This window comes from Chionomys nivalis, chromosome 7 (assembly GCF_950005125.1).
Source record: "Chionomys nivalis chromosome 7, mChiNiv1.1, whole genome shotgun sequence".
Lineage (NCBI taxonomy): Eukaryota > Metazoa > Chordata > Mammalia > Rodentia > Cricetidae > Chionomys > Chionomys nivalis.
Genome location: NC_080092.1, coordinates 61,813,576 through 61,837,442, shown reverse-complemented (window position 1 = coordinate 61,837,442; position 23,867 = coordinate 61,813,576). Strand labels below are relative to the sequence as shown.

General features: G+C 44.5%; 1 protein-coding gene across 1 annotated transcript in view; it reads left to right on the top strand.

Annotated features, from left to right (window-relative positions):
- Asic2 (acid sensing ion channel subunit 2) overlaps window positions 1-23,867 on the top strand; it is a 283,277-nt gene that overhangs the window by 166,086 nt on the left and 93,324 nt on the right. Inside the window, exon 2 of the mRNA XM_057774916.1 lies at window positions 19,657-19,807. Coding sequence (XP_057630899.1) covers window positions 19,657-19,807 — 151 coding nt within the window. The remainder of the gene's footprint in view (window positions 1-19,656; window positions 19,808-23,867) is intronic.

Sequence of the window (23,867 nt, the reverse complement as noted above, 5' to 3'; positions counted from 1 at the left end):
ACTCACAGCAGGAAGGTGAGCCCAACCAAGCCCCTGGGGTTGATACTAGGAAGATAAATACCGGCTAGGGTAATACAAACTTCATCTTCAGGAATACCCAAGGAATGTTCCAGAAGGAATCTGAGCAAGCTGCAGGAAAAGTCACCAAGTAGGCATGAATTTTAACAAGTTTAGCAGACAGCAGTTGTAATAGCAGCAGGAATAGGTCCGTAGTCATGGGATCAGGCAAGCAGGTGAAGAGACCTGGCCATGGTAGCCATGACACCACTCCTTGGCCTTGTAGTCCACATGGAAGTGAGAACATGAGGTACTCACCTTTCCATCTGGCTTCTTTGAGCATTACAGTCTCTAGATTCACCCGTGTTTTCATAATTGACAATATTTACTTCTTTTTGAAGACTGAATAGTGTTTAACCAAAGATGGATGGGTAGATCATTAATAGACAGACAGACAGACAGACAGACAGACAGACAGGTCTCACATTCTTCACCCAGTCACTGCACTTCACTTGATTCCATTATCTTGGCACTGTGAAGACTGTAACAAGGGAAAGCGAGTATCTTTTTGACATACTGCTCTAATTCTCACAGATGTGTACCTAGACATGGGGTTGCTGGATCACATAGAAGTTCCAGACTTATTTTTTGAGCCATACCAAATGGTTGCACTAATTTTCCCCCCCATCAACAGTGTTCAAGGGCTTGCTTTCTATTGTTCCCACATCCTTGCCAGCACCTGCTATCTTTCGTGACCGCTCAAACAGCCATCCCCACAGGTGTGAGGTATTAGCTCCTGTGGATTGAATTTGCATTTCCCTGATGACTAGTGGTAATGAGCATTTGTTCCAATATCTGATGGCCATTTGTAATGCTTGTTACAAGAGGCTGGGTGGTGTAAGAATGAAGGGGAGACGGGAGACTTTAGTCAAAGGCACAAAGTTTTAATTAAACCTGAGACATAGTTCTGACGGTGAGCAGCATAGCCTGGTGACCATGATGGGAACCATGCACCCAAAACCACATTTTTTAGGAGCTCAGATTTCCAGAAGGAGAATTCCTATCAATAATAAAATTACTAGCTAATTTTATCTACTTGACATCCTCTGCAAACCTCTTTGCATCAACTGGCTCTAGGGTGATGGGGACATAGACTAAGGATGTCGTTGAGTGTAGCAGGACTCACAGCCTCCTCCTGATGCCCCCAGCCTGCTTTGCATGGGAGGTGGAGAAGACTGGGACCACAGCCTTTGCATCAGCATAGCAGGAAAACAGAGAGTGACAGAAGGAGCAGGAATATGGAAACAGCAAGGAACTGTGGGAGTTTTGTGGCCACACTTTCTTCTTAGCTTTCTCTCTGTGCCCCTGTCCTCCTTGAAGCAAGGGACCTAAACCTCAGTCCCAGTCCCTACACTGACAATGGCTAATGGAGTGTTCTGTATAGTCTGCTTTGGCCCATTAAAAATGTGCTCAGCTTAGACGATGTTCCATGTTGTTTATTCATTCTTGAGCTTCACACATGCATGTAGTGTACTTTGATCATATTTAACCTCACTCTGCCCACTACATCTTCCTAGACCCACCTCCAACTCTCTCACCATGCTGGAATGTTGACTGACTTGGTCTGGTTCAGGCCTTGGGCAGGTAACCACAACTGCTAGAGAGTGCAGGAGTCCCACTGTACCTAGAAGACACTGTCCACTACAGTCCTCTTTAACCTCTGACTCTCCACCGCTCTATGATGATCCTTGAACCCTGAGGGAGGGGTGATCTAGATATCCCATTGAGGCTGAGGATCCCACAGACACTTACCTGACGTCCACTACACAAGAAACTTCTTTGATGGAGTCTAAGAGTGACACTCATCTACCGGTTGAGATATGAGTGACACTCATCTACTGGTTGAGATAGGAGCTTAGAGGGCAGTTTGTTGCTATCTCCATTTAGCAAAATAATAGTGGTATGTGCACCCCCAGGGCCTCTGAGCTCCCAACCATGGGCTCTTAGACAGATTTATAGTACTGGCCTGTGTTTCATCTTGTGGAGTGGGCCTTAAATCAATCAAAAAGTGGTTTGCTACACTCATAAAATCATGTCAAATGTGTTCATTTTGATTTTACTTGTCTTGGCCCCATTCGGGGTGACATCATAGTGGTGGTCAGATCAAGGGGCCAAGCTGATCCAGGGAGACTCCAATGCTAATTCCTCTCAGTCCTGGCCTCTCTGCCTTCATCATTACCCTTGTCCCACAGCTGAGCCGTGGGTCATAAAGTACCTACTATGTGCCAGGTATCAGATAAGGCTCTGGGAATCCAGAGATGAAAATAACCCAACTCCTATTAGCAATAGGAGACAGCTAGTAAGAACCTCAGAAAAATACTAGCAAACCTGCCCTCACATCCATTTGAAATATGCATCAGGCCCTGGTGTCTGTTGGCCGCTCCCAAGCCAACCACACTGTAGTCAAACCTGAAAGAACTCTGGTACCCACCACCAAGGGCCTCCATGTGGGATTCCCTAATGAGTGGCAGGAAAGGGTCTTTAGCGGCCTGGTATTTTGAATGTCTTCTAACAGCTCCCCCATGTAAAGTGTCGCATGCCACGTTAGCAGGGCGCTCCCGATGTGGTTTAACCTTTCAGGGTCTCTCGGCGTCCACATCTGCAAGCCAGGAGAGTGATACACCAAGGAGCTCTGGGAATCCTAAAAGAGAGCATGCGTAAAGAAGTTGGCACATGCTCAGTGATATGACCAAAGTCCTGGGAAAGATGGCGGTCTCCTAATGGAGAAGTGGGACAAGAGAGAGCATGTATCCTCTCTCTTACCTCCCCCCTCTAGCTCCCAGGAAAAGCATCTGCCACATGGAGGTGCTTTCATGAGTGTTTACTAAAGTCGTGTGTGTGTGTGTGTGTGTGTGTGTGTGTGCTCGCACGTGTGTGTTCATGTGGATGCATTTGCACCTGTTTTCAGATGCATGTGGAGGTCAGAGGTCAACATTCAGTGTCTTTTTCAACTGCTTCTCTACCTTAGTTTTTGAGACAGGGTGTCTCATGAAACCTGGAGTTTGTCAGTTGGCTCAGGCTAGCAGGCTAGTGACCTCTACCTGGCCCTCCCACCCCAACCCCCATGTTTCCAGTGCAGGGATTACAGACATACTCAGCCACACCTTGTGGCGGAGCAAATGAATGTAGACAGATTATATAGATATATACAGCTTTAATAAGGAAATAAACTTACAGGACCACAGGTTCCCGCGGAGCACCGGAAAAGCTGAGCCAAAGAAAAAAAGGGCTGCTGGGCTCACGCCCGGCAGATTTATCCGTAAACATTAGCCCGAGGCGAACACGCCCCCAATGGGTGGGGCTATGTCCCTACATCTCCCCCTTTTGTCTAAATAAGATAGAACCAAACCAAATACAACTATATACAATAATAACAAATAATAAATATAACAAACAATATTGAGAACAAAACTTTTGCTAAACATTCTATCTCAAGGAGTCTAAATAACATAGAGAGTAACTACAATTATATAATCTTCAACTCCGTCAAAGATCTGAGAAGGGAATAAAGATTACTTAACAATCGAGAGATATCCAAAATGTGCAACAATTGACAGAGACAACTGACTACCTGGGCAATCACCCAAAGTCTCGTTTGCAATGTTGAGTCAACCAACTTTGGCTAAGGCCTAACATAACTGGCATACCATTATTAAAGGCAAGGAACTTTCTTAGGACTATCCTACCCTGTCTTGGCAAGATAAGACAATCCTGTTTCATCCACTTAGGGATATTCTGTATCTTTGTCAGAAGTTGAGGTATGGGCTTTTCTTAACCCAAAGGCCAGTTCTGCCAAGAAGACAAACTCCCAGTGGAGTGTCTTTGGTGCTCAACGTTCTCTCGGGAGTAGAGTGGTGTTGCCAGGAGTAATTGTGTCTCTTTGGCATAGAAATTTTAGGTTAGATTAAAGGCCATTTTCTACAGCTCTTCGAAGAGGCTGAAGATCATACTATCTATACTAAATATAATCTCTATGTAACTAAAAGACCTGATAAACTTAAAAATAAATATGACAAACATATAATTCTCAATACCTATCTAACTTTGAAGACTAAAAGAATAAACAACTGTGCAATATATGAAGACAATGATCTTCAACTGTAAACAATGTCATAGTATCAGAGGTAGAAATGTACAATGTAATATGGTAGAAGTATCAATACAATATAGACAAAGTTATAAGCATACTCATACAAAAATAGAGGTAGGAACACTCACATTCAATATTCAACATATCAGTATACAAGAAACAGTACCAGTACAATTTTCTATAAACAGTAATTCACAAATACCAATCATCCCAAAAAACCAGTTAATCCCCCTTCTTCTTCCTCTTCTCTCTTTTTTTTTTTTTTTTTTTTTCAAAAAATTATCACCCCATCCCCTCAACCCTAAACCAACCACTAAAAGATGTCCCCAACCCTGAGGGCAAACTCTGTTGGGAGAGGGGACGTCGTCCTCTAAGATTGCTTCTAGCTGACATGGGGGCGACGTTCTTCTTAGGGGGTCCTGTGAAAGCAAATGATGGTAAAATTCCCAAATTAACCTTTGACCTAAGAAAATTGTAACTAGTCTCAGAGCATTTTGAGAAGGTCCGACCAGAGTGTTGTCAAAAATGTGCACCATTCGAAATTGTCTCTTGTAGTTGGTACCAAAAAACAGGTCTAATATTAGCGCTTTTTAAAAAAAAAAATCATGACGTCATAAAAACCAGATGGAGTTGATGTTGTGGGGCCCCATCTTCATCCTGGAAACTTCAAAGATTACTGTAGGAAAATTTGTTGCTTGTTATGGGAAATTTAAACATTAACAACAAGGACATATACTGACATATAAAGAAAGACACAGATATGAGGAAAAGCAAAGAAAGTTTAAGACATATATATATATATATAAATTAATACTTACAGAACAAGTCCCTCCATCAGTAATTAAATATTAGGGGTACCTTAAATTCTTTGAAGATGGGTATTTTCCTGTGGAGATAAGAAGAGAACCCTGCCCCCAACCTATTTGTATTACTTACCATCAGTATGATTGCCATCCATGTGATTGAATTGTTATTTATCTTTCCCAACTGGCTTCTCTTCATCAAAACGAACCTTTATCAATTTTGTTGGAATCCACAATTTTTCCTCACCTGTGGAGACAAGAGCAAATCCCCTTCCCCAACGCAGCACATCTCCTGGCTTCCATTGTGAGGTCAGCACATCCTTGAAATAAACTGGTTGATTTAGTTCAGTAGACTTTTCCATTATCCAATGTCTTTCTGCAGCCGATGTTCCCTTCTCATTAGCGTTGAGGAAATTCAAGGTTAACAAAGCATTATGTAACCTATTTCTGGGGGTGTTTTCCACCCCTTTCTGTTTGTTCAACATATCCTTTATAGTTCGATTTGATCTTTCTATGACTGCTTGACCTGTAGGATTGTATGGTATACCTGTAACATGCTTGATATTGTAATAATCAAAAAACCGTTTCATTTTTCTAGAGACATAAGCAGGACCATTATCTGTCTTTATTTGTGTAGGTATACCCATAATAGCCATGACTTCTAATAAATGAGTGATAACTGAATCAGCTTTTTCTGAACTTAAAGCCGTTGCCCACTGAAAGCCTGAATACGTGTCAATGGTGTGATGAACATATTTTAATTTGCCAAATTCTGCAAAGTGGAACACATCCATCTGCCAGATTTCATTCCTTTGGGTGCCCTTTGGATTAGCCCCTGCGGGCAGTGGCGTTTGGTTATAGAAAGAGCAAGTAGGGCATTTCTTTACAATCTCCCTAGCTTGTTGCCATGTAATAGAAAACTCTTTCTTCAAACCTTTGCTATTAACATGATGTTTTTTATGAAATTCAGAGGCTTGTAGCACACTACCAATCAATAATTGATCAATTTCTGCATTACCTTGTGCTAGAGGACCTGGCAGACCCGTATGGGATCGGATGTGTGTTATGTACATAGGGCAAAGCCTGTTCCTAATCAAATCTTGCACCTGGATAAACAAAGAGGTTAGTTCTGTATCATCAGGTATAAATTCAGCAGTTTCAATATGTAAAATAACTCTTTCTGCATATTGTGAATCAGTAACTATATTAATAGGTTCTTTAAAATCCCTTAGCACCATAAGAATGGCATATAATTCTGCCTTCTGGACAGAATCATAAGGACTTTGTTCCACCTTACCCAAGTCTTCTGATTTGTAACCTGCCTTCCCTGATTTATTGGCATCAGTATAGAACGTACGGGCTCCAGTTATTGGAGTATCACGGACGATTCGAGGAAGAATCCAAGAAGTTCTCTTTATGAAGTTAAGCCTCTTGCTTTTTGGATAGTTGTTATTAATGTCTCCCAAGAAATTAGCACAAGCTCTTTGCCATGGTTCATTATCTTCCCATAATTTCTTTAGTTCATCAGCAGTGAAAGGCACTATAATTTCTGCTGGGTCTATGCCTGCTAGTTGACGAAGTCTCAACTTGCCTTTTATAATTAACTCAGAGACTTTTTCTACATAAGTTTTCAGTTTCTTACTTGGTTTATGTGGTAAAAAGATCCATTCCAAGATAATATCATCTCTCTGCATTAAAATTCCTGTAGGGGAAATTTTTGATGGTAGTATGACGAGAATACAGTCGAGCTCTGGATTTACCCTGTCCACATGCGCCTGTTGTAATTTTTCCTCAATCATTGTCAGTTCCTTTTCTGCTTCAGCTGTTAATTCTCTGGGACTGTTTAAATCTTTGTCACCATCCAAGGTTTTGTTCAAATGAATTATTAGATCAGGTGTTATCCCAATAGCTGGCCGTAGACTGGAAATGTCCCCTAATAGTCTTTGAAAGTCATTAAGAGTCCGTAGGCGATCTCTCCGAATTTGTGCCTTTTGTGTCTTAATTTTTTGTAAACCTATTTTATAACCTAAATAATTAACAGAATCTCCCTTCTGAATCTTTTCAGGAGCAATTTGCAATCCCCATTTTGGTAAAAGTATTTTTATTTCTTCAAACAGTCTGTTCAAGGTATCCATGTTTGAATCGGATAACAAAATGTCGTCCATGTAGTGATATACTATCGATTTGGGAAATTTCTTGCGTATTATTTGCAATGGTTGATTCACAAAATATTGGCACAGGGAGGGGCTATTTAACATACCCTGGGGGAGGACGGTCCAGTGGTACCTCCTCGAAGGTTGAGAATTATTATAAGTAGGCACTGTGAAGGCAAATTTTTCTCTATCTTCTTTTTGTAAAGGTATAGTGAAAAAACAATCCTTTAAATCAATAACTATGAGAGGCCATCCTTTTGGCAATAAAGAGGGCAAAGGAATTCCAGATTGCAGAGGGCCCATAGGTTGAATAACCTTGTTGATAGCCCTGAGATCTGTCACCATTCTCCATTTACCTGATTTTTTCTTAACCACAAATACAGGAGAATTCCAAGGGCTGGTAGATTCTTCTATATGTCCAGCATCTAATTGCTCTTGTACCAACTGTTCTAAAGCCTGTAACTTTTCCTCAGCTAAAGGCCATTGCTTTGTCCATATTGGTTTCTCAGTCAACCATTTTAAAGGCAAGGCTGTTGGTATCTCTGAAGGGACATCAATTGCTTGTTCTTGTACAGCCCGAATGGCCGGTTTTCTCCGTTTGTAATATCTTTTAGGCTCTAGAAGTAGCAGGGATGTTAATTTGGGTATTCCATTGTTGTAATAGGTCACGACCCCATAAATTCATTGCAATATTGGCTACATATGGCCTTAATTTTCCTATTTGTCCCTCTGGACCTATACATTCAACCCATCTCGTGCTCTGCCTTACTCGAGATAGGGTTCCAATTCCCAGGAGCTGAACATTTACATTCTGAAGAGGCCAATATGGATGCCAAGATTCTGGGGTAATGATACTTACATCCGCACCTGTGTCCAGCAGGCCAGTAATAAAAATGCCATTTACACACACTCTCAGCTTTGGTCTTTGGTCATTTATAGAAGTTTGCCAAAACACACGGAACTCATCTTTCTGATCATTATTGCTTGTAACAGTAGGCATGGGGCTTTCTAATTGTCCTGACGAGTCACGTTCTCTGTAGTAACTGGAAATGACTGAACCATGTTTGCCATGGGGGCCTGTGAGGCCCCCCCTCTCACGTTTCCCGTCTGTATCAGGTTGCCTTGTCTATCTCTTGTAGACCTGCACTCATTCGTCCAGTGTCTGCCCTTTCCACATCTTCTACATAAACCTGAAGGCTGAGTCCTCCTATTTCTGTTATTTCTAGAAGATGCATTATTATTATTCCTGAAAATCCGTTGTCTACAATTCCTTTTCATATGACCCATTTTGCCACAATTAAAACATTTGGTATTCTGATGTCTCCTTTTACCATTGGAAATTGCTTCTTCTACCCATGCTTCAGTGCCATAGTCAAATGTATCAACATCTAGTGTATGCAAGACCCATTCTTCTAATGGCGCTGATCTGAGCTTTAAAGGTCCCAAAATCCTTTTGCATTCCACATTTGCATTTTCATAAGCCAAAGTCTCGATCATTATACGTCTTACTTCTGGGTCAGATATCCCTATTTGTACAGCTTTAGTTATTCTTTGTAAAAAGTCACTAAAGGGTTCTCTCTGACCCTGTTTAACTCTGACAAATGATTCCATCCTCTGTCCTGGGTCTTGCACCCTGTCCCAAGCCCTTAAGGCTGCTGTAGTACACACAGAGAGTATGTTTTCATCCAAATTAGCTTGTTCCTGAGGCTCAGAAAATAGCCCCTCTCCCAAAATTTGATCTATGGAAATCTCAATTCCCTTTGCTCTTTCCTGCTGTTCTAAAAGTCTAGCCTCTTGCCTGAATAAGCATTTCCATTTCAATTGCGTTCCACTCTCAAGGACAGCAGAGCTCAGTTGAAACCAGTCATTGGGCGTGACCCTATTCGTCGTGGCCCAAGATCTTAGCATCTCTTTAACAAAAGAGGCATTCATTCCAAAAGTCATTACAGCCTGTTTAATTTCTTTGAGATCATTCATACGGACAGGTTCCCATGTATCTTCCTTGATGACCCTAGGGTTTCTGGAACCAACTACTTTCTCAGTTGTTACAACTGGAAAGGCAGGTAGAACTGTAGGTAGAGCTTTGTGGGAATTGTCCCGGAGGGATTTACCCACAGATTTAGTTAAAATATGCCTTTCTACCTCTTGCTCTTCTTCCTCAGAATTTAGAAATTCCTCAATCTTTTCAATTCTATTCACCATTGCCTTCTTTAATGTCTGAATCTCCTGTCCAGAATTATGTTCTAAAGCCTTCATTGAGGATTCTAAAGTATGAAGTTTGTCCATTAGAGATAATGTCTCATCTTTGGACATAAGTTTTATAGCATATACCGTGCCTTCTTGTACAGATAATCTTTCTGTCAATCTGTCATAAGCTTTAGACAAAATCCGATTGTCACATTCAGCAGTTTTGATTCTCTCAGTTAATGTTTCTGTTCCTACTGAAAGGGACTGAAGCTTACGATCCAAATCAGCTGTTCCTTCTTCCACAGTAATGAATTTCTCCTTAATATCAGCCGTTAATGTTTCAGAAAGGGATTGAAGCTTACGATCCAAATCAGCTGTTCCCTCTTCCATAGTAATGAATTTCTCCTCAACATCAGCCTGTACCTCTTCTAAGTTTTTTTCAGTTTGTCGAGTTGTGTTAAACAAAGATCTGTTCTCTGCCTGGAGAACTTCAAACTGATTTTTGAGAAGATTGTTGTCATTCTCAATTGTTTTTAAGCGTTTTTCAGTTTGTCGAGTTGTGTTAAACAAAGATCTGTTCTCTGCCTGGAGAACTTCAAACTGATTTTTGAGAAGATTGTTGTCATTCTCAATTGTTTTTAAGCGTTCAACCTCGTCTCGTAAAGACTTTATCATATTTCTATTATCAAACCATACAGTACCAAGGAAAACTACGAATCCCAGAAAGATCCATATCTGTGGGCTGACAGACACTTCTTGTAAAATCTCCCACATGGTACAACTGAAAAGGCTGTTAAAGTCTTGAATGGTAATGTTTTCAGACATTTTTCTTATTTATAAAAGAAAATTATGTACCTGTAATGAAGTTTTCCTGCCAGTGGTGGCTAAAGAAATGCACCTGAGTCCACGTGGTCTAAGCCAGAGCCGGTCTGAAACAATTAACTCAAAACAAAAATTATTGTACTGCCTGTTAAGGAAAGGGGTTGGTGGCTTTTACTTCAAAACCGCGGGTGCTTCAGTTAAATCAGGCAGTGAGGGTTTGGAAGAAGCAGGGAGCTATTAACTGCTCTGTGGGGGGGTCGCTGCTCTGCGACTGTAGTGGCCTGGAGTGGGGGAAGGGAGAGCGAGCAGGGAGCGCGCTGTAAATCGCCTTCCTGAGCTCAGGCAACTGGCCGGGAAAGGTGGAGCTTGCGCCCCCCCTGTGCCGGGTCGGGGGCAAAATAGCCCGACGTTGGGACGCCAAATGTGGCGGAGCAAATGAATGTAGACAGATTATATAGATATATACAGCTTTAATAAGGAAATAAACTTACAGGACCACAGGTTCCCGCGGAGCACCGGAAAAGCTGAGCCAAAGAAAAAAAGGGCTGCTGGGCTCACGCCCGGCAGATTTATCCGTAAACATTAGCCCGAGGCGAACACGCCCCCAATGGGTGGGGCTATGTCCCTACAACACCTGGCTCTTAGGTGGGCGCTGGGGATCTGAACTCAAGTTCTCCTGTTTGCCCAACAGACATTTTACTAACCGAGTCACCTCCCCAGCCCCCAGTCCCCAGCATCATCTCTTTAGTCTTCTTGGGGGGACAGGCACAGTCAGACTTCTTAGAATACAATAAGTGGTCAAGGCACCCTGTGGCAGGAACAAATGAATTAGCATGCAGGTGCTTGAATAAGATACTGCCCCGGCCTTGCCAGAGCTGACCAGCTACTCAGACTCTGTGCTAATGTGTCTCTCTCACTGGAGCTCATTCCAAACTCCTTTCCTGCAATGTCAGAAAACAGAAGACAGATTCATTTTGTTTCCTGGAAGTCTGATAAAGACCTTTCACTGCGCCACTGTGTGAAACGTATTTGAAGAACTTCAAAGAGAGCAGAAGAAAAATTTCAATGATGAACCCTTAACAAGCACATTATCTTGAAAACAGCCAATGAGAAACTCCGATGGTTTTCATTGAGAGGAAAGTTGAACGGAAGTGCGATGGAGGAGGCTGAGGCTCCGAGGATTTTCAGATCCATGCAATTTCATTTCCTTCGCGTGTAATAAGTAAGACAGGAAGAGAAGTGCACTGCCCAGAAGATGCCCTAAAGGTCAGGGTTAATGAGCAGGTTAGAAGTTTCGAAGTTTGCAGGCCCAGGTGCGTGCTCCCCGCTGGATGCTTCCATGGCTCCTAAGGGGCTTATACATAATTAATTTTCCTAAGTAGATACATGGTGTAGCAATGTTGTCTGCACTTTTAATTTGACCAAAAAGACTATACTTTCAGGGATCATTTCTATAGTTCGTTAATTTGACCAAAGACGGTGTCTTTGTGGGTCTCAACCATTCCTGACCTTTCCCAGCAAGATCTCCACTTTGTATTTCCCCTAACCCGTGAGTCAGGATTCCCCGACATTTCATACCAACCCAGAAACATGCCCCCGTAGCCCAAGTGCAGTGCCCCAGAAAGGATCCCAAATATGGCATCCGGGTTCTGACAGGTGCAGCTGGCCTTAGCTATCAAGCCCAAGCTTGATTGTCATGCCTTCCCCAGGGCAGCGGTGTGTTCCAGGGCAAAGCATTTCACCTCTCTGAGCCTTAGACTCTCCCTGTTAGAAATGAGAAATCCGGAGGACTCGTGGTGTCTGGCACTCTTGAGATGTCTTTTCCACACCAGATGGGAGAGCCTTAGGCAAGAAATCGGCTTGCCAGCCTGCTGAGATCTGAGCAGGCTGGGAGAGGCATGTGGGTGTGAGCTGCAGCTTTGGGAGCCAGTGAAGTCAAGAGCATGAGCCTTTGGAATAAGGAAGAAACTCGTCCTGGCTTTTGACTATGAGCTATGTAGCCTGACTCAGCCTCCCTGAGTCTCTGCCTCCTTGTCTGGAAAGAAGAACTGTACTCCTGTCACCTCAGGGCAGAGTGAGGACAGTAGGTACAGGGTCACCTAAGACAATCTGAGGAGGTGGAAGGTAACAAAACCAGTCTACAGCTTCCAAGCTGCTGGAAGAGGTTCTGGAAAGCCAGGCACACTGTCCCCACCCCTGATCCCCATGCTTCATTGATTTAGAACATCCTGTTTGGGATTGGCCACACATCTACATTGACTTAGTTGTTGAGATCCAAATGTAGATTTCACACTATGCTGTATGTGTGAAAGAATCGTGCTTTCCCCAGGACTCTTAGCCTGTGGAAATCCCGTTAGCTCTCCTAGGCTTCCAGCTACAAGCTTAGTACTATTAAGAAATAAGAAGTCAATGGCACAGGACTGTTTTCAGTTCCTCTAACAACTTGAAGATGAACTGGGTAGAGTGGAGGATACACAAGACAGGAGTCTCAAGGCTACCATTCTTAAGTTCATCTCCGTCTCTTCTTTTTCTTGCCACTACAATAGCATCTCCCTATAGTGCATCTCTCTATAGCGCATCTCCCTATAGCGCATCTCTCTATAAACACCACTCTCTAGTACATCTCTCTATAGCACATCTCCCTATAGTGCATCTCTCTATAGTAGATTTCTCTATAGCACATCACCTCTCTCTATGGCGCATCCGTCTATAGCACATCTCCCTATAGCGCATCTCTCTATGATGCATCTCCCTATAGCGCATCTCTCTATGATGCATCTCCCTATAGCGCATCTCCCTATAGCGCATCCCTCTATGGTGCATCCGTCTATAGAGCATCTCCCTATAGCACATCTCTCTAAAGTGCATCCGTCTATAGCACATCTCTCTACAGTGCATCCATCTATAGTGCATCTCCCCATAACGCATCTCCCTATAGCACATCTCCCTACAGTGCATCTCTATATAGCACATCTCTCTACAGTGTATCTCCCTATAGCGCATCTCCCTACAGTGCATCTCTATATAGCACATCTCTCTACAGTGTATCTCCCTATAGCGCATCTCCCTACAGTGCATCTCTATATAGTACATCTCTCTACAGTGTATCTCCCTATAGCACATCTCTCTACAGTGCATCTCTATATAGCACATCTCTCTTCTGCTGAAAGAATGAGCACAGATCCTCTCTCTCATGTGATCGCTAAAGTGGCAATGCTGCTTTACCAGTTTCTCAAGCACAGTCACTATCATTCTCTCCATTAGGCTCTGTAGCCCAACCAAGATTATGATGCCCCAGTTAAAAGAGAAAACTGGACTTAGGAATGCCCCATGATTATTCAGGGCCACAGAGTTGACAAGATGCCTTGGCCCCATCCTGTCTGTCTGGAAATTCGATGGCTCCTTCTTTTTAACTTTGTCAATAGAAAGATCCCAGTCTCTGTCTCCACAACCATGTAAGATGTCTGACTCTCCTGATGGTTAGGACCACCAAGGGAAGAACGAGAGAGAAGGTCCCTGTGAAAGTGCCAATCACAGTAGCACTGAGCGGACTCAGGAGTTGCCAGCTTCCTTCCCTCCAGTCTTACAGAGCCACTCAGAAAGTTGAAGGGGTTTGTAGACACTGTAGCCTACGAGCAAGGCACCGTGAAGATACGAGCAATCACCATCATGGTCACGTATCACATTCTCAGTCCATCTAAAGAGTCTTTAGACTCAGTCTGAAGCATGCACATTGCTTAATCCTCATTAAGCCTTACAAACCAATCCAGCTCAAAGATGTTGTCGACTTGCAGCAATCGGCAAGCCCATCCCTGTGAGCCACAAATGGGGCTGTCAACTCTTACCACTAAGGCAGAGAAATGCCAGGAAGAATGGCAGATCTGGAGAAGCAGAGAGCTTGGCCTGACAGCCTAGACTTGAATAAATTGTATTTTCTGCCCGGGGGCGATAAGGTGTAAATCTGAAGCATGTGTTACACTTACCCATCATTATGTCCTGAAATAGGGAAGGAGAACTGCATCTTGTCCGAAGTTTGTAGAAAAATTGTGCTCTGTGTAAATAGCTCAGCAGCCTTTGATGCTGAGCCGAGAGGGAAATAATCCTCAGAAAAACAAGCAGGAGCAGCCCAGGAAGGGAGGCAGGGGAGGCACCAGCCAGTAGGCACTGTGCTTTCTCAGAGCCCCCGGGGCTAGCTAAACTGTCTTCCCATCATCTTAGCTCCTGATAGGATTGTTTGCTCTAACATCTTCGTAGAGATGCAAAATGTTTGGTGCAGCTAAGGAGGAAGAAGCTAGGTAGGAGACCGGGGAGGGGAGAGGATTGGATAAGACTTCGGCATGAGCTCAGGACAGAATCAGGTGTGGCTAGCCAGCTTACAAGTGCACACCACAGAGGTAGACAAGGGGACATGGGGCAGCAACACCTTGGAACCCATTCATTCACCCACCCATTGATTCATTCATCCATTCAACAAAATACACACTTCCTGTCGTATAGAAACTTACAGTCTAGTGAGGAAATAATGATCTAGTTACACCCTGTGGCAGGGAAACACAGAGTGGGTGAGATAATAAGGCAAGAAGGCTGAAGCCATGCAGATCCTGGAGCCAGAGACTGAGGCGGGTGAATGAGGCATGTCTGGGAGGATGAAGTGTTATGCATGCGAAGTATGTGGGAAGAATATTCCAGACAGAAGAAACCTATGGACAGGCCCTGTGGGGGAAGAGCCGCTGGACCTCCGGGAACTGAATTGCCCGGGAATATGAAACATAAAGCGGAAGAAGGGAGCAGGAGGATGTGAAAAACTCCAGAGGGTCTGGGGCTTTAATAGAAGGCATTAGGCTTCTTCCTGCTGGGCCTGTGTTGTGTGTCACTATTCCTAGGGAGGTCTGAACAGGGCTACTAACCCCGGACAGGGAACTAATGAAAACAGATCAAAGTGTGGCTACCACGCTTGTCCGACTTGATGAACCAATGAGTTTTAGTGGAGTTACTTATAGGAATGTGGGTGTAAGGTTACTTACAGGAGCAAGAACAACTCAATGACAACTCCACCACCAAAAGCCCACCACAGCATGACTGAAGGTGCACAAAAGAAAGAAACTGGGAGTGCACTGCACAGCCCGCAGGCCGCTCAACAGATTGGACAGGGTTTGTCTTTAGTAGATAGCTCTGCTAAGCTCTGCTTCCTCCAGTCTGCCTGGCTGCTCTGAGAGTCTTCCGGGCAACTGACAGTGTCCCAGCAATCATTACTGCTTATATATGCTTGCGGAGAGAGGGGTTCAGTGAGTCTGGTCAGTTTCACAGACTTCCTGAAGCTATTTTGAGCTGTTTACTTCCTGTCTTAATGAGTTTTCCTGCAGGATGGAGTGTTGCACTTCCCCTTGGAGCATCCTGTTGTTTCACCTCCCTGTAAACATCTTAATGAGCTTTGCTCCAAGATGGAAGGTTTTCCGCTGGGAGGGAAGTGCAGCACAGCAGCCTGACTTGCAAGAAGAACTTGGCCGCCATAGACCACCAGACTTGATAATGGTCAGCCTGGTGCCCAACCCTGACTCACTCTGCCCTATCAGTTCACACTGGCACACTGGAGAATGTGCCCCAGCATCCTTTTGGGGAGTATGGGCAGCAAATAGAAGCCTGGTGTGAGTGCACTGGCAACAACTAACATCTGGGCTGGAATAAGGGCCCAGCCTGGCAAGGGCCTGTCAAAGAGCAGGATGTAACTCTCTGTGCGCCCTACACTAAGGGACTTCCCACTCTCTTCTCTACAGAGAAGGACTTCAGCTCATCGGCTTCAGCTCCCGTTGAGCCTGCATAGAGAGGACAAGCGGTAGCTATGAGAAGTTCACAGGGGAGGGACCAAAGAAAGCTCTACATCCTGTTCAACTGAGGGAGACCACAACAAAGGACAGAGATTTCAATGAGGAGTTGGTGTGCACATCCTCACTGTGGAACGTAGGGCAGCCTCAACCTCCCTGGTCTTCGTGCCCTTATCTTTAAAGGGAGGGGGATGAATGAGATGATCTCCTAGACCACTCCATCCCTGACTGTTGCTGGGGGTGGGGTGTCACTCCCTTTATCAAGTCACTTGGCACAGCACGTGTGTGGCCAGGCTAGGATCTGGACTAACTTCAGGCATAGACAGCACATTCTATCCTCAGCCCAATATTCTAAAGGTCAGGGGCTAAATAGTGGAGGAAAAGGAAGTTAATTGGGGCAGCTGGGATGTGCAATAATTAGACACTAGGCTGGAATTTGCTTTTACCAACAAATCTCTCCATGTGGATGGGCTAAGTGTAATTATGGGTAGTTTTCGAGGCTAAGTGTTTATAGTGTCTATACAAATTAAAGAAAAGAAGGGAGGGCTTTGTTGAAACACCCGGAAGTCATTCCTGACATAGTCAACCCCTTGCAATGATTATGCTCACTATAAAATGCTCTGCTTGCCGGGCGGTGGTGGCGCACGCCTTTAATCCAGCACTCGGGAGGCAGAGGCAGGCGGATCTCTGTGAGTTCGAGACCAGCCTGGTCTACAAGAGCTAGTTCCAGGACAGGCTCCAAAACCACAGAGAAACCCTGTCTTGAAAAACCAAAAAAATAAAATTAAATTAAATTAAATAAAATAAAATGCTCTGCTTGTTGCAGTGGCCTTACCAGCATCTCTCCAGGGGACAGGTTCATTAGCTGAGTCCAGTTACTGTGTGCAACAGCGACGAGAAAGTTCAGTTCTTAGAGGAACTATTTGCTTAGGGCTTTTGGCTCTCTAGCTGTTCTCCCACTGTGAGCCGAGAGACCAACCTGACCATTCTGAAGCAGTACAGCTAGCCAGCGATTGAGTCGTTCTGTATAATGGTGGAGAAGATGTAGGGCTGTTCTACTCGCACTTCTTGCAGATGCTAAAGGCAGACAGTAGGCCCTAGGGGTTTGCCACCATCCTGTTCCTTGCACGTTGTAGGAGCACGCATAAATAATGACTGGCTGATTAAAAACAAGAAAAGTGGAGAAGCAGCGAAGAAGGTGCTTCCTCTGAGAGGTGACCCCGTGACTCAGAGCCCTGTGTTCCTTCTAGGACAGGATAACCAGGGAGTTGTGTTTGATGTGGATTTGAATCCCAGCTTCTCTTGTTACTAGTTTTGGAGTTTTAATTTCCTTGATTTTCATCTCTGCACAATGGGTCTGCGATACCCGTCCACAGTCACTGCTGTGAAGACCAAATGCAGTAACCATCCAAAGTCCAACACAGTGACTGACGCATGGTTCCCTTTGTCTTCCTTTTTGTGGCCCGTAAGAACAGCTCAAGAAAGGCAGTCCCCAGGGCAGCACTTGCGCTCAACCTGGCCCTGACTGAATGGCAGGGAGCCAGAGGGAAGTGGCCTGCACCCAGATCTCAGTGGCTGCAGGAATTCAATTCAGTCAGCATGGCTTTCTTCCAGCCAATCTTGCCAGATGTATTTGGCTTCAGCTTGAGGTTTGCGAAGTGGTTATATAACCAAAAATAAAAAAGAAAGAAAGAAAAAGACTAGCATTTACAGAAAGCTCATAGTTTTTAGAGCATTTTTGTATGAATTATCTCAGCTGATCCTCTCAGTGACCTTGAGAAGAAGCGGAGTCCAGGACTAGAACTCCCATTTTACAGACAAGGGAACCATGATTTAAAGGGTTTATTTGGTGCATTTAATACCAAATACTGAGGGACAAGGTGAAAACTTGGACAAAGCTCTCTCATCCCTTGCCCTGGACTTCTTCCACACGACATCTTTATGATCATGCTTTCATCAAGCAAAAATAGAATAAGCCTGTTCTGTGTGCCAGCTAAGTGCTCGAACTCAGAAGTGAAAGGCGGAGTCAAGTTCAGGAGAGGTGCATTCAGTATGATGGAAGCTGAGGGGAAGATCCAAGGAGAGGCAAGAAAGAAAGGTCACTCACTCAGCCTGCAAGTCTTCCTGGAGGAGAAGAGGCATCAGTTTAGCCTTGGAGACAGTGAGTGGTTGTCCAGGCAGAGAAGAATGAGCAGATTTACAGGTGTCAGAAGTAGCAAGTGCAAAGGCAGAAGCAGGTAGACCCGCAGGGTATACTCCAGGGCTACAGACCTATTGCCCCGACTCCACCTCCACTCTCTCGCTCATCCACTCATTTAACATGTATTTACGGCGTCTGCATGCCAGACACTGTGTGAGCTACTGGGGAAAGACGCATGAATGTGCTAGCAGATTAGTCCCTGAAACCACGGACTTAACCATCCCATGATGCCCGCAGGATGAGGCAGGAAGAAAGAGGACAGGAAGTAGGCAGGTATGTGAAGAGCACACCATAGAAGGCCGGGTGAAGAGGTTGTTGATTTCAACCTGCAGGAGATGGACCGGCCTTGATAGATTTTCAACACAGGATCAACTTCAGAAAGATAAGCTTATAGGGTAGCTAGAGAGAGTTGTCTGGAACTCCAAGAGCCAGCTAGGGAACCAGAGCAGCGGTGACAGGAAGGGGCCGCTTCTATCCAGCAAGATAGAAAGAAAATGGCTAAAGTCATGGCAGATGTGGGGGAGGGTATTGACGAACCTTGTTGGCTGCTTATGCATGGGGTGAGGAAAAGAAAGACTGGACAGTGAGACTGGCAGGGGAGTCTAGGTTGAGCCCCTTGACAAGCAGATACTGTTCCCCCTAATGGGAATTCTGGGAACTGTTGGTAGGGTGTGTGGTTTTCCCTGGGGAGAGGCCAACAAATGGCTATTCACTCAGCTGGGGCACCAATGACAAAGAATAGGTCCACCCAAGCGTAGCCCTTTCTTAGGGTTATCACCAAGCTGGATAAGGGTTGCTTACAAAATATGTATGGCCCAAAAGCAGTGATATCACCAAAAAGCCCACCTCAGCATGATTTATAGCTCACAGATCTTCATCCCTGAAGCGCCCTATGCTACCTACAGGCCGCTCAACCCTGTGCAAGAGTCTCCTCTCCTGTAATTTGTGAGTTTTGTTTACTTCCTGTGCCTTGTAAGTTTTGTTACTTCCTACCTCTTGATGTACCTCTCTCTGGCCTTCAGAAGAAAATGTTTCTGATGTGGAAGAAATAGCAACATAAGTAGAATATTGGAGCAAGTCCTGTGCCTTCTGGGACAGGCGGAGTGTGGGGCATCTGTGGAACATCTGGAAGGTGTTTCTCAGAAGTAGTGTCATTGTACCTGCAGCCTGGAAAGGAGCCTGAAGCTTGGGATATGGCTTAGAGGGTCAAGAGTTTCAAGTTACATGCTTGGAAGTGGGTGGAATTTTCGGGGAGGGTGCCCAGAAGGAAAAGTGGTCAGATACCACTCAACAAGCCCCTGGGAGTACCCAAATTTCTTATTTGATACCAAAATCTTATTTGACAGACAACCAGCCGTTAGGCAAGATAAGGAATAGAGAAATCTTTAGTACAAGAGGGTTAAGATTAGTGGGCAGTAGAGACTCTGACTGGCTGTGGGAGTTCTAAGGTCTTGCCCATACCTGGAGCTCAATGTGATGTCACCATGTCCTTTTCTCTCTCTCTTTTTCTTCTCTCCTTCAGGTGTTTACAAAATATGGGAAGTGTTACATGTTTAACTCAGGCGAGGATGGCAAGCCTCTGCTCACCACAGTCAAGGGGGGGACGGGCAACGGGCTGGAGATCATGCTGGACATTCAGCAAGATGAGTACCTGCCCATCTGGGGAGAGACAGGTGAGCTGGGCCCAGAGACTGGCACCGGGTGGTGGCGAGGGATGCAGGCTTCCCTCGGAAAGGTTGGTGTGAGCCAAGTAGGTTATTCTTTGGCAAGGGGTCAGGTATATTCTGACAGATAGTGAAGCTGTCCCTGGCATGCTTATGCCTCTGGTTCCCTCGGATTCCTCCAGGTTAGAGGATAAAGGATGTGAGTATTGGGGAGAGAAAGAAGGCAGGGAGAGGAGGTCTAGAAGAAGGTTAAAGGAACTGTTATAGTTGGAGGGTGAGTGGTTTGATTTGGGGGGAGAAGAGGGTGGAATAGACCAACATAATCTTCTTGGAGCCATCCCAAATACCAGATCTATCCATGAAGTCCAACTACAAGATACCAGGATATTCCTGGGGACTATGGAGGAGGGGGCTACAAGGTGTTAGAAAATCAATGAACATGGACCTGGGGACATGAAACCATGCCTGTGTAAGGCCCTAGAGTTCTGTGTGTGCTGCTTTAAGTATTCATTCTTTTTATTCTGTAGTTTATCATTAGCAATCAAAGTAAGAATGTTACGATGTGTCTTAGTGTTTCTGTTAATATGAAGAGACTCCATGTCCAAGACAACTTTTTTAAGGAAAACATTTTATTGGGACTGGCTTACAGTTCAGAGGTTAGTCCGTTGTCATCATGGCAGGAAGCATAACAGCAAAACAGCATGCAGACAGACATGGTGCTGGAGAGGTACCTGAGAGTTCTACATCTGGAGTGGCAGGCAGCAGGAAGAGACAGCGAGCTACTGGGCCTAGCATGAGCTTCTAAAACCTCAAGGTCTACCCCTAGTGAAACACTTTCTCCAAAAAGACGACATACAATCCAGAAGGCCACACTTTCTAATAGTGCCACCCCCTCTGGGCCTATGGGGGCCATTTTCATTCAAACCACCACATGGGAGGGGGAGACTAAGTCATTGATCGCAGCCTAGTAAAAGGAAGAAATGCTCCATGGTAGAAGTAGGGACACAGGGAAAGGCTCTGGGTACACAGTGTATTTTTGAATGGGGTCTTGAGATTGTCCTGAATTATCTAGGTGAGACTAATGTCATCAAAAAGGTGTCTATAAGAGGGGCATAGGAAAGTCATGGAGAGGAAAGGGCAGTGTGATGTAGCCATAAGCCAAGGAATGCAGGAAGTTTCTAGAATTTCACCAGAAAAAGAATATCAAGATGTGTCCAAGACTATCAGTCAGAGATATAAATAGTATCCATATAGTAGTAATGTTGTACACAGGGCACATCAGGGGAGTATCTCTGTCACGTTCTGTTACTGTGAAGAAACACCATGACCATGGTAAACTCTTATAAAGGAAACCATTTAACTGGGGCTGGCTTACAGTCTCAGAGGTTTAGTCCATTGGCATCATGGCAAGAATAATGGCAGCATGCAGGCAGACATGGTGCTGAAGAAGTAGCTGGGAGTTCTACATCTGGGTCTTCAGGCTTCAGGAAGAGAGCGACTCTGGGCCTAGCTCTTGCTTCTGAGACCTCCAAGCTCACCCCCAGTGACATACTTACTCCAACAAGACCACACCTACCCCCAACAAGGCCTAATTATTTCAAATAATGCCACTCTCTGGTGACCAAACATTCTTATTCAAACCACCACATTCCACTCTCTTGCTCACATAGGCTTATAGCCTTATCATAACACAAAAAATATGTATTCAGTCCAACTTCAAAAGCCCCCATGGTCTATCACAGTCTCAACACTGTTTCAAATTCCGAAGTTCAAAGTCTCTTCTGAGACTCAAGGAAATCTCTTAACTGTAACCTTGTAAAATCGAAATCAAAAAGCAGATCACATACTTCCAACATACAATGGCACAGGATATATATTACCATTCCAAAAGGTAGAAAAGGGAGCAAAGTGAGAAGGAAATACTGTACCAAAGAAAGTCTGAAAACCAGCTGGGCAAACTCCAAACTGCATCTCCACGTCTGATGTCAAAGGGCTCTTCAGATCTCCAACTCCTTTTGGCTTTGTTGGCTACAACACACTTTTCTCTCTTGGGCTGGTTCCACACCTAGTCTGCAGCTCTCAGCAAGTATCCCATGGCTCTGGCATCTCCAGCATCTTGGAATCTTCAACACAATCCAGGCTTCATCTTGGAGTCTCTAACACAATTCAGGCTTCACCGTGGAGTCTCTAACACAATCCAGGCTTCACCCTTGGAGTCTCTAACACAATCCAGGCTTTGCCTTCACAGCTTCATGCAGTGACCTCTCTAGGCCTCCGTTCAGGGACACCCCTGCCACATGCCTGTCCTCAGCAGCTTTCCTTAGCCATAGAGAAAGATTGCACAAGACCTTTCTTCTGCCCTTGACTCTAAAGACAGAACCATGTAGCCAAAGCTCCCAAATTCTGTTGCTTTCTGGGGATTTGAATTTGACTCCTCATTCAAATATATTTTCATAAGCTTTCTGTTTTCTGTGGTTTCTTTACTGCTTAAGCTTTTCCTTAATTCCTTTTCACAAGTTGGAAGCTCAGTTGGGTGGAGTCTTGCCCTGAGTTCACTGCTCCTTTTACTCAGTTTAGCATCAGGCTTTCCTTTAAACTCTTTATCTCTTTGAGCACTAGTCTTAGCTCCAATATACTGCCTTGTCTTCCTTTTCTCCTCAAATTGTACATTTTGTATTTTTCCTTGTTTGTCTTGCTCCTTTTCATTATAGATCTGCATAAGAGTGTCCACTAATAACCATATGACACAGTGAATAGGCTGTCTTGAAATCTCCTCTGTCAACACCATTAATCAAAAATTCTTCAATTTCTTTCTTTTTCTTTTTTTTTGCTTCAGGCAGATTTTCTGGACAGGGTCAAAAAGCAGCAACATTCTTTGCAAAAATATTGCAAGAATGATCTCTGAACCACTTACTTACATTCTCCCCCACTGAAACTTCTTGAGCTCTGGCCCCCACAGTTCAAATTGCCCTCAGCACTGTCTTCTATGTTCCTACTAGAATGACCCATTAAGCCCCACTTAAAGTGTTCAACTGCTTTCCTCATCCAAAGTTCTAAAATCCATATTCGGCCAACAAAGAGCATGATCAAGCCTATCACAAGAATACACTCCCTGGTATTAACTTCTTTCTAGTCATTGTTCTATTGATATGAAGAGACAATGTGACCATGGCAACTCTTATAAAGGAAAGCATTTAATTTGGGTTGGCATATGGTTTCACAGGTTTAGTCTATTATGATGTGATGCATGCAGCATCACAAAGCATAGCAGCATGCAGACAGACATGGTACTGGAGAAGGAGCCAAGAGTTTTGCATTCAGATTAGCAGGCAGCAGGAAGAGAGAGCCACTGGGTCTGGCTTCAGCTTCTGAAACCTCCAAGCCCACCCCCAATGTCACACTTCTTCCAACAAGGACACACCTCCTAATCCTTCTAGGTAGTGCCACTCCCTGATGACTAAGCATTCAAATGCACAGTCTATGGGACCCATTCTTATTCAAACCAGCACAGGGAGAGCAACTGAGCCAGTGAAATGAGCCTGCAGACCAGTAGAGAGGAGTAGGTAGAGAGAAGATCCAACAGAAGAGAGAGCCTGAGCCTTCAAGCCAGAGCTGAGAAAGAGAGAGAGGCCAGACACCCCTGACTCTATATTTTGTTGCCCCTCCCATGCTTACTCTCACTGAAGAGCCTGAGGCCTGGCTTCTCCATATCCCTGCCTTCCAGCTGCCAAGGCAGAAGGCTTTCAGCCCTGAAGATGACCTGCGGCAGTGACAAGCATTCTCCTGCAACCAAACTGTCTCCTCCCCAGCACCTCATCTGAGCACCCTGATGGAGAGAGGTGACAGTGGTCATTGACCCCCACATGATGGGTATCTCTCAGTTGCTTCAGCTGGGAAAGTAAACTCTCCATATCTAGGAGGTAAAAATCTCCCTATACCACATGCAGCAGGATAAAAGTCTATGTTCCCACTTAGCTCTCGCATCTCTGAGAGCTGGTCATCTGGACCAGACTTTTCAAAATATTTTTAGACAAAGCTGAATGCTTGGATTATGGGATTTATAACCTTC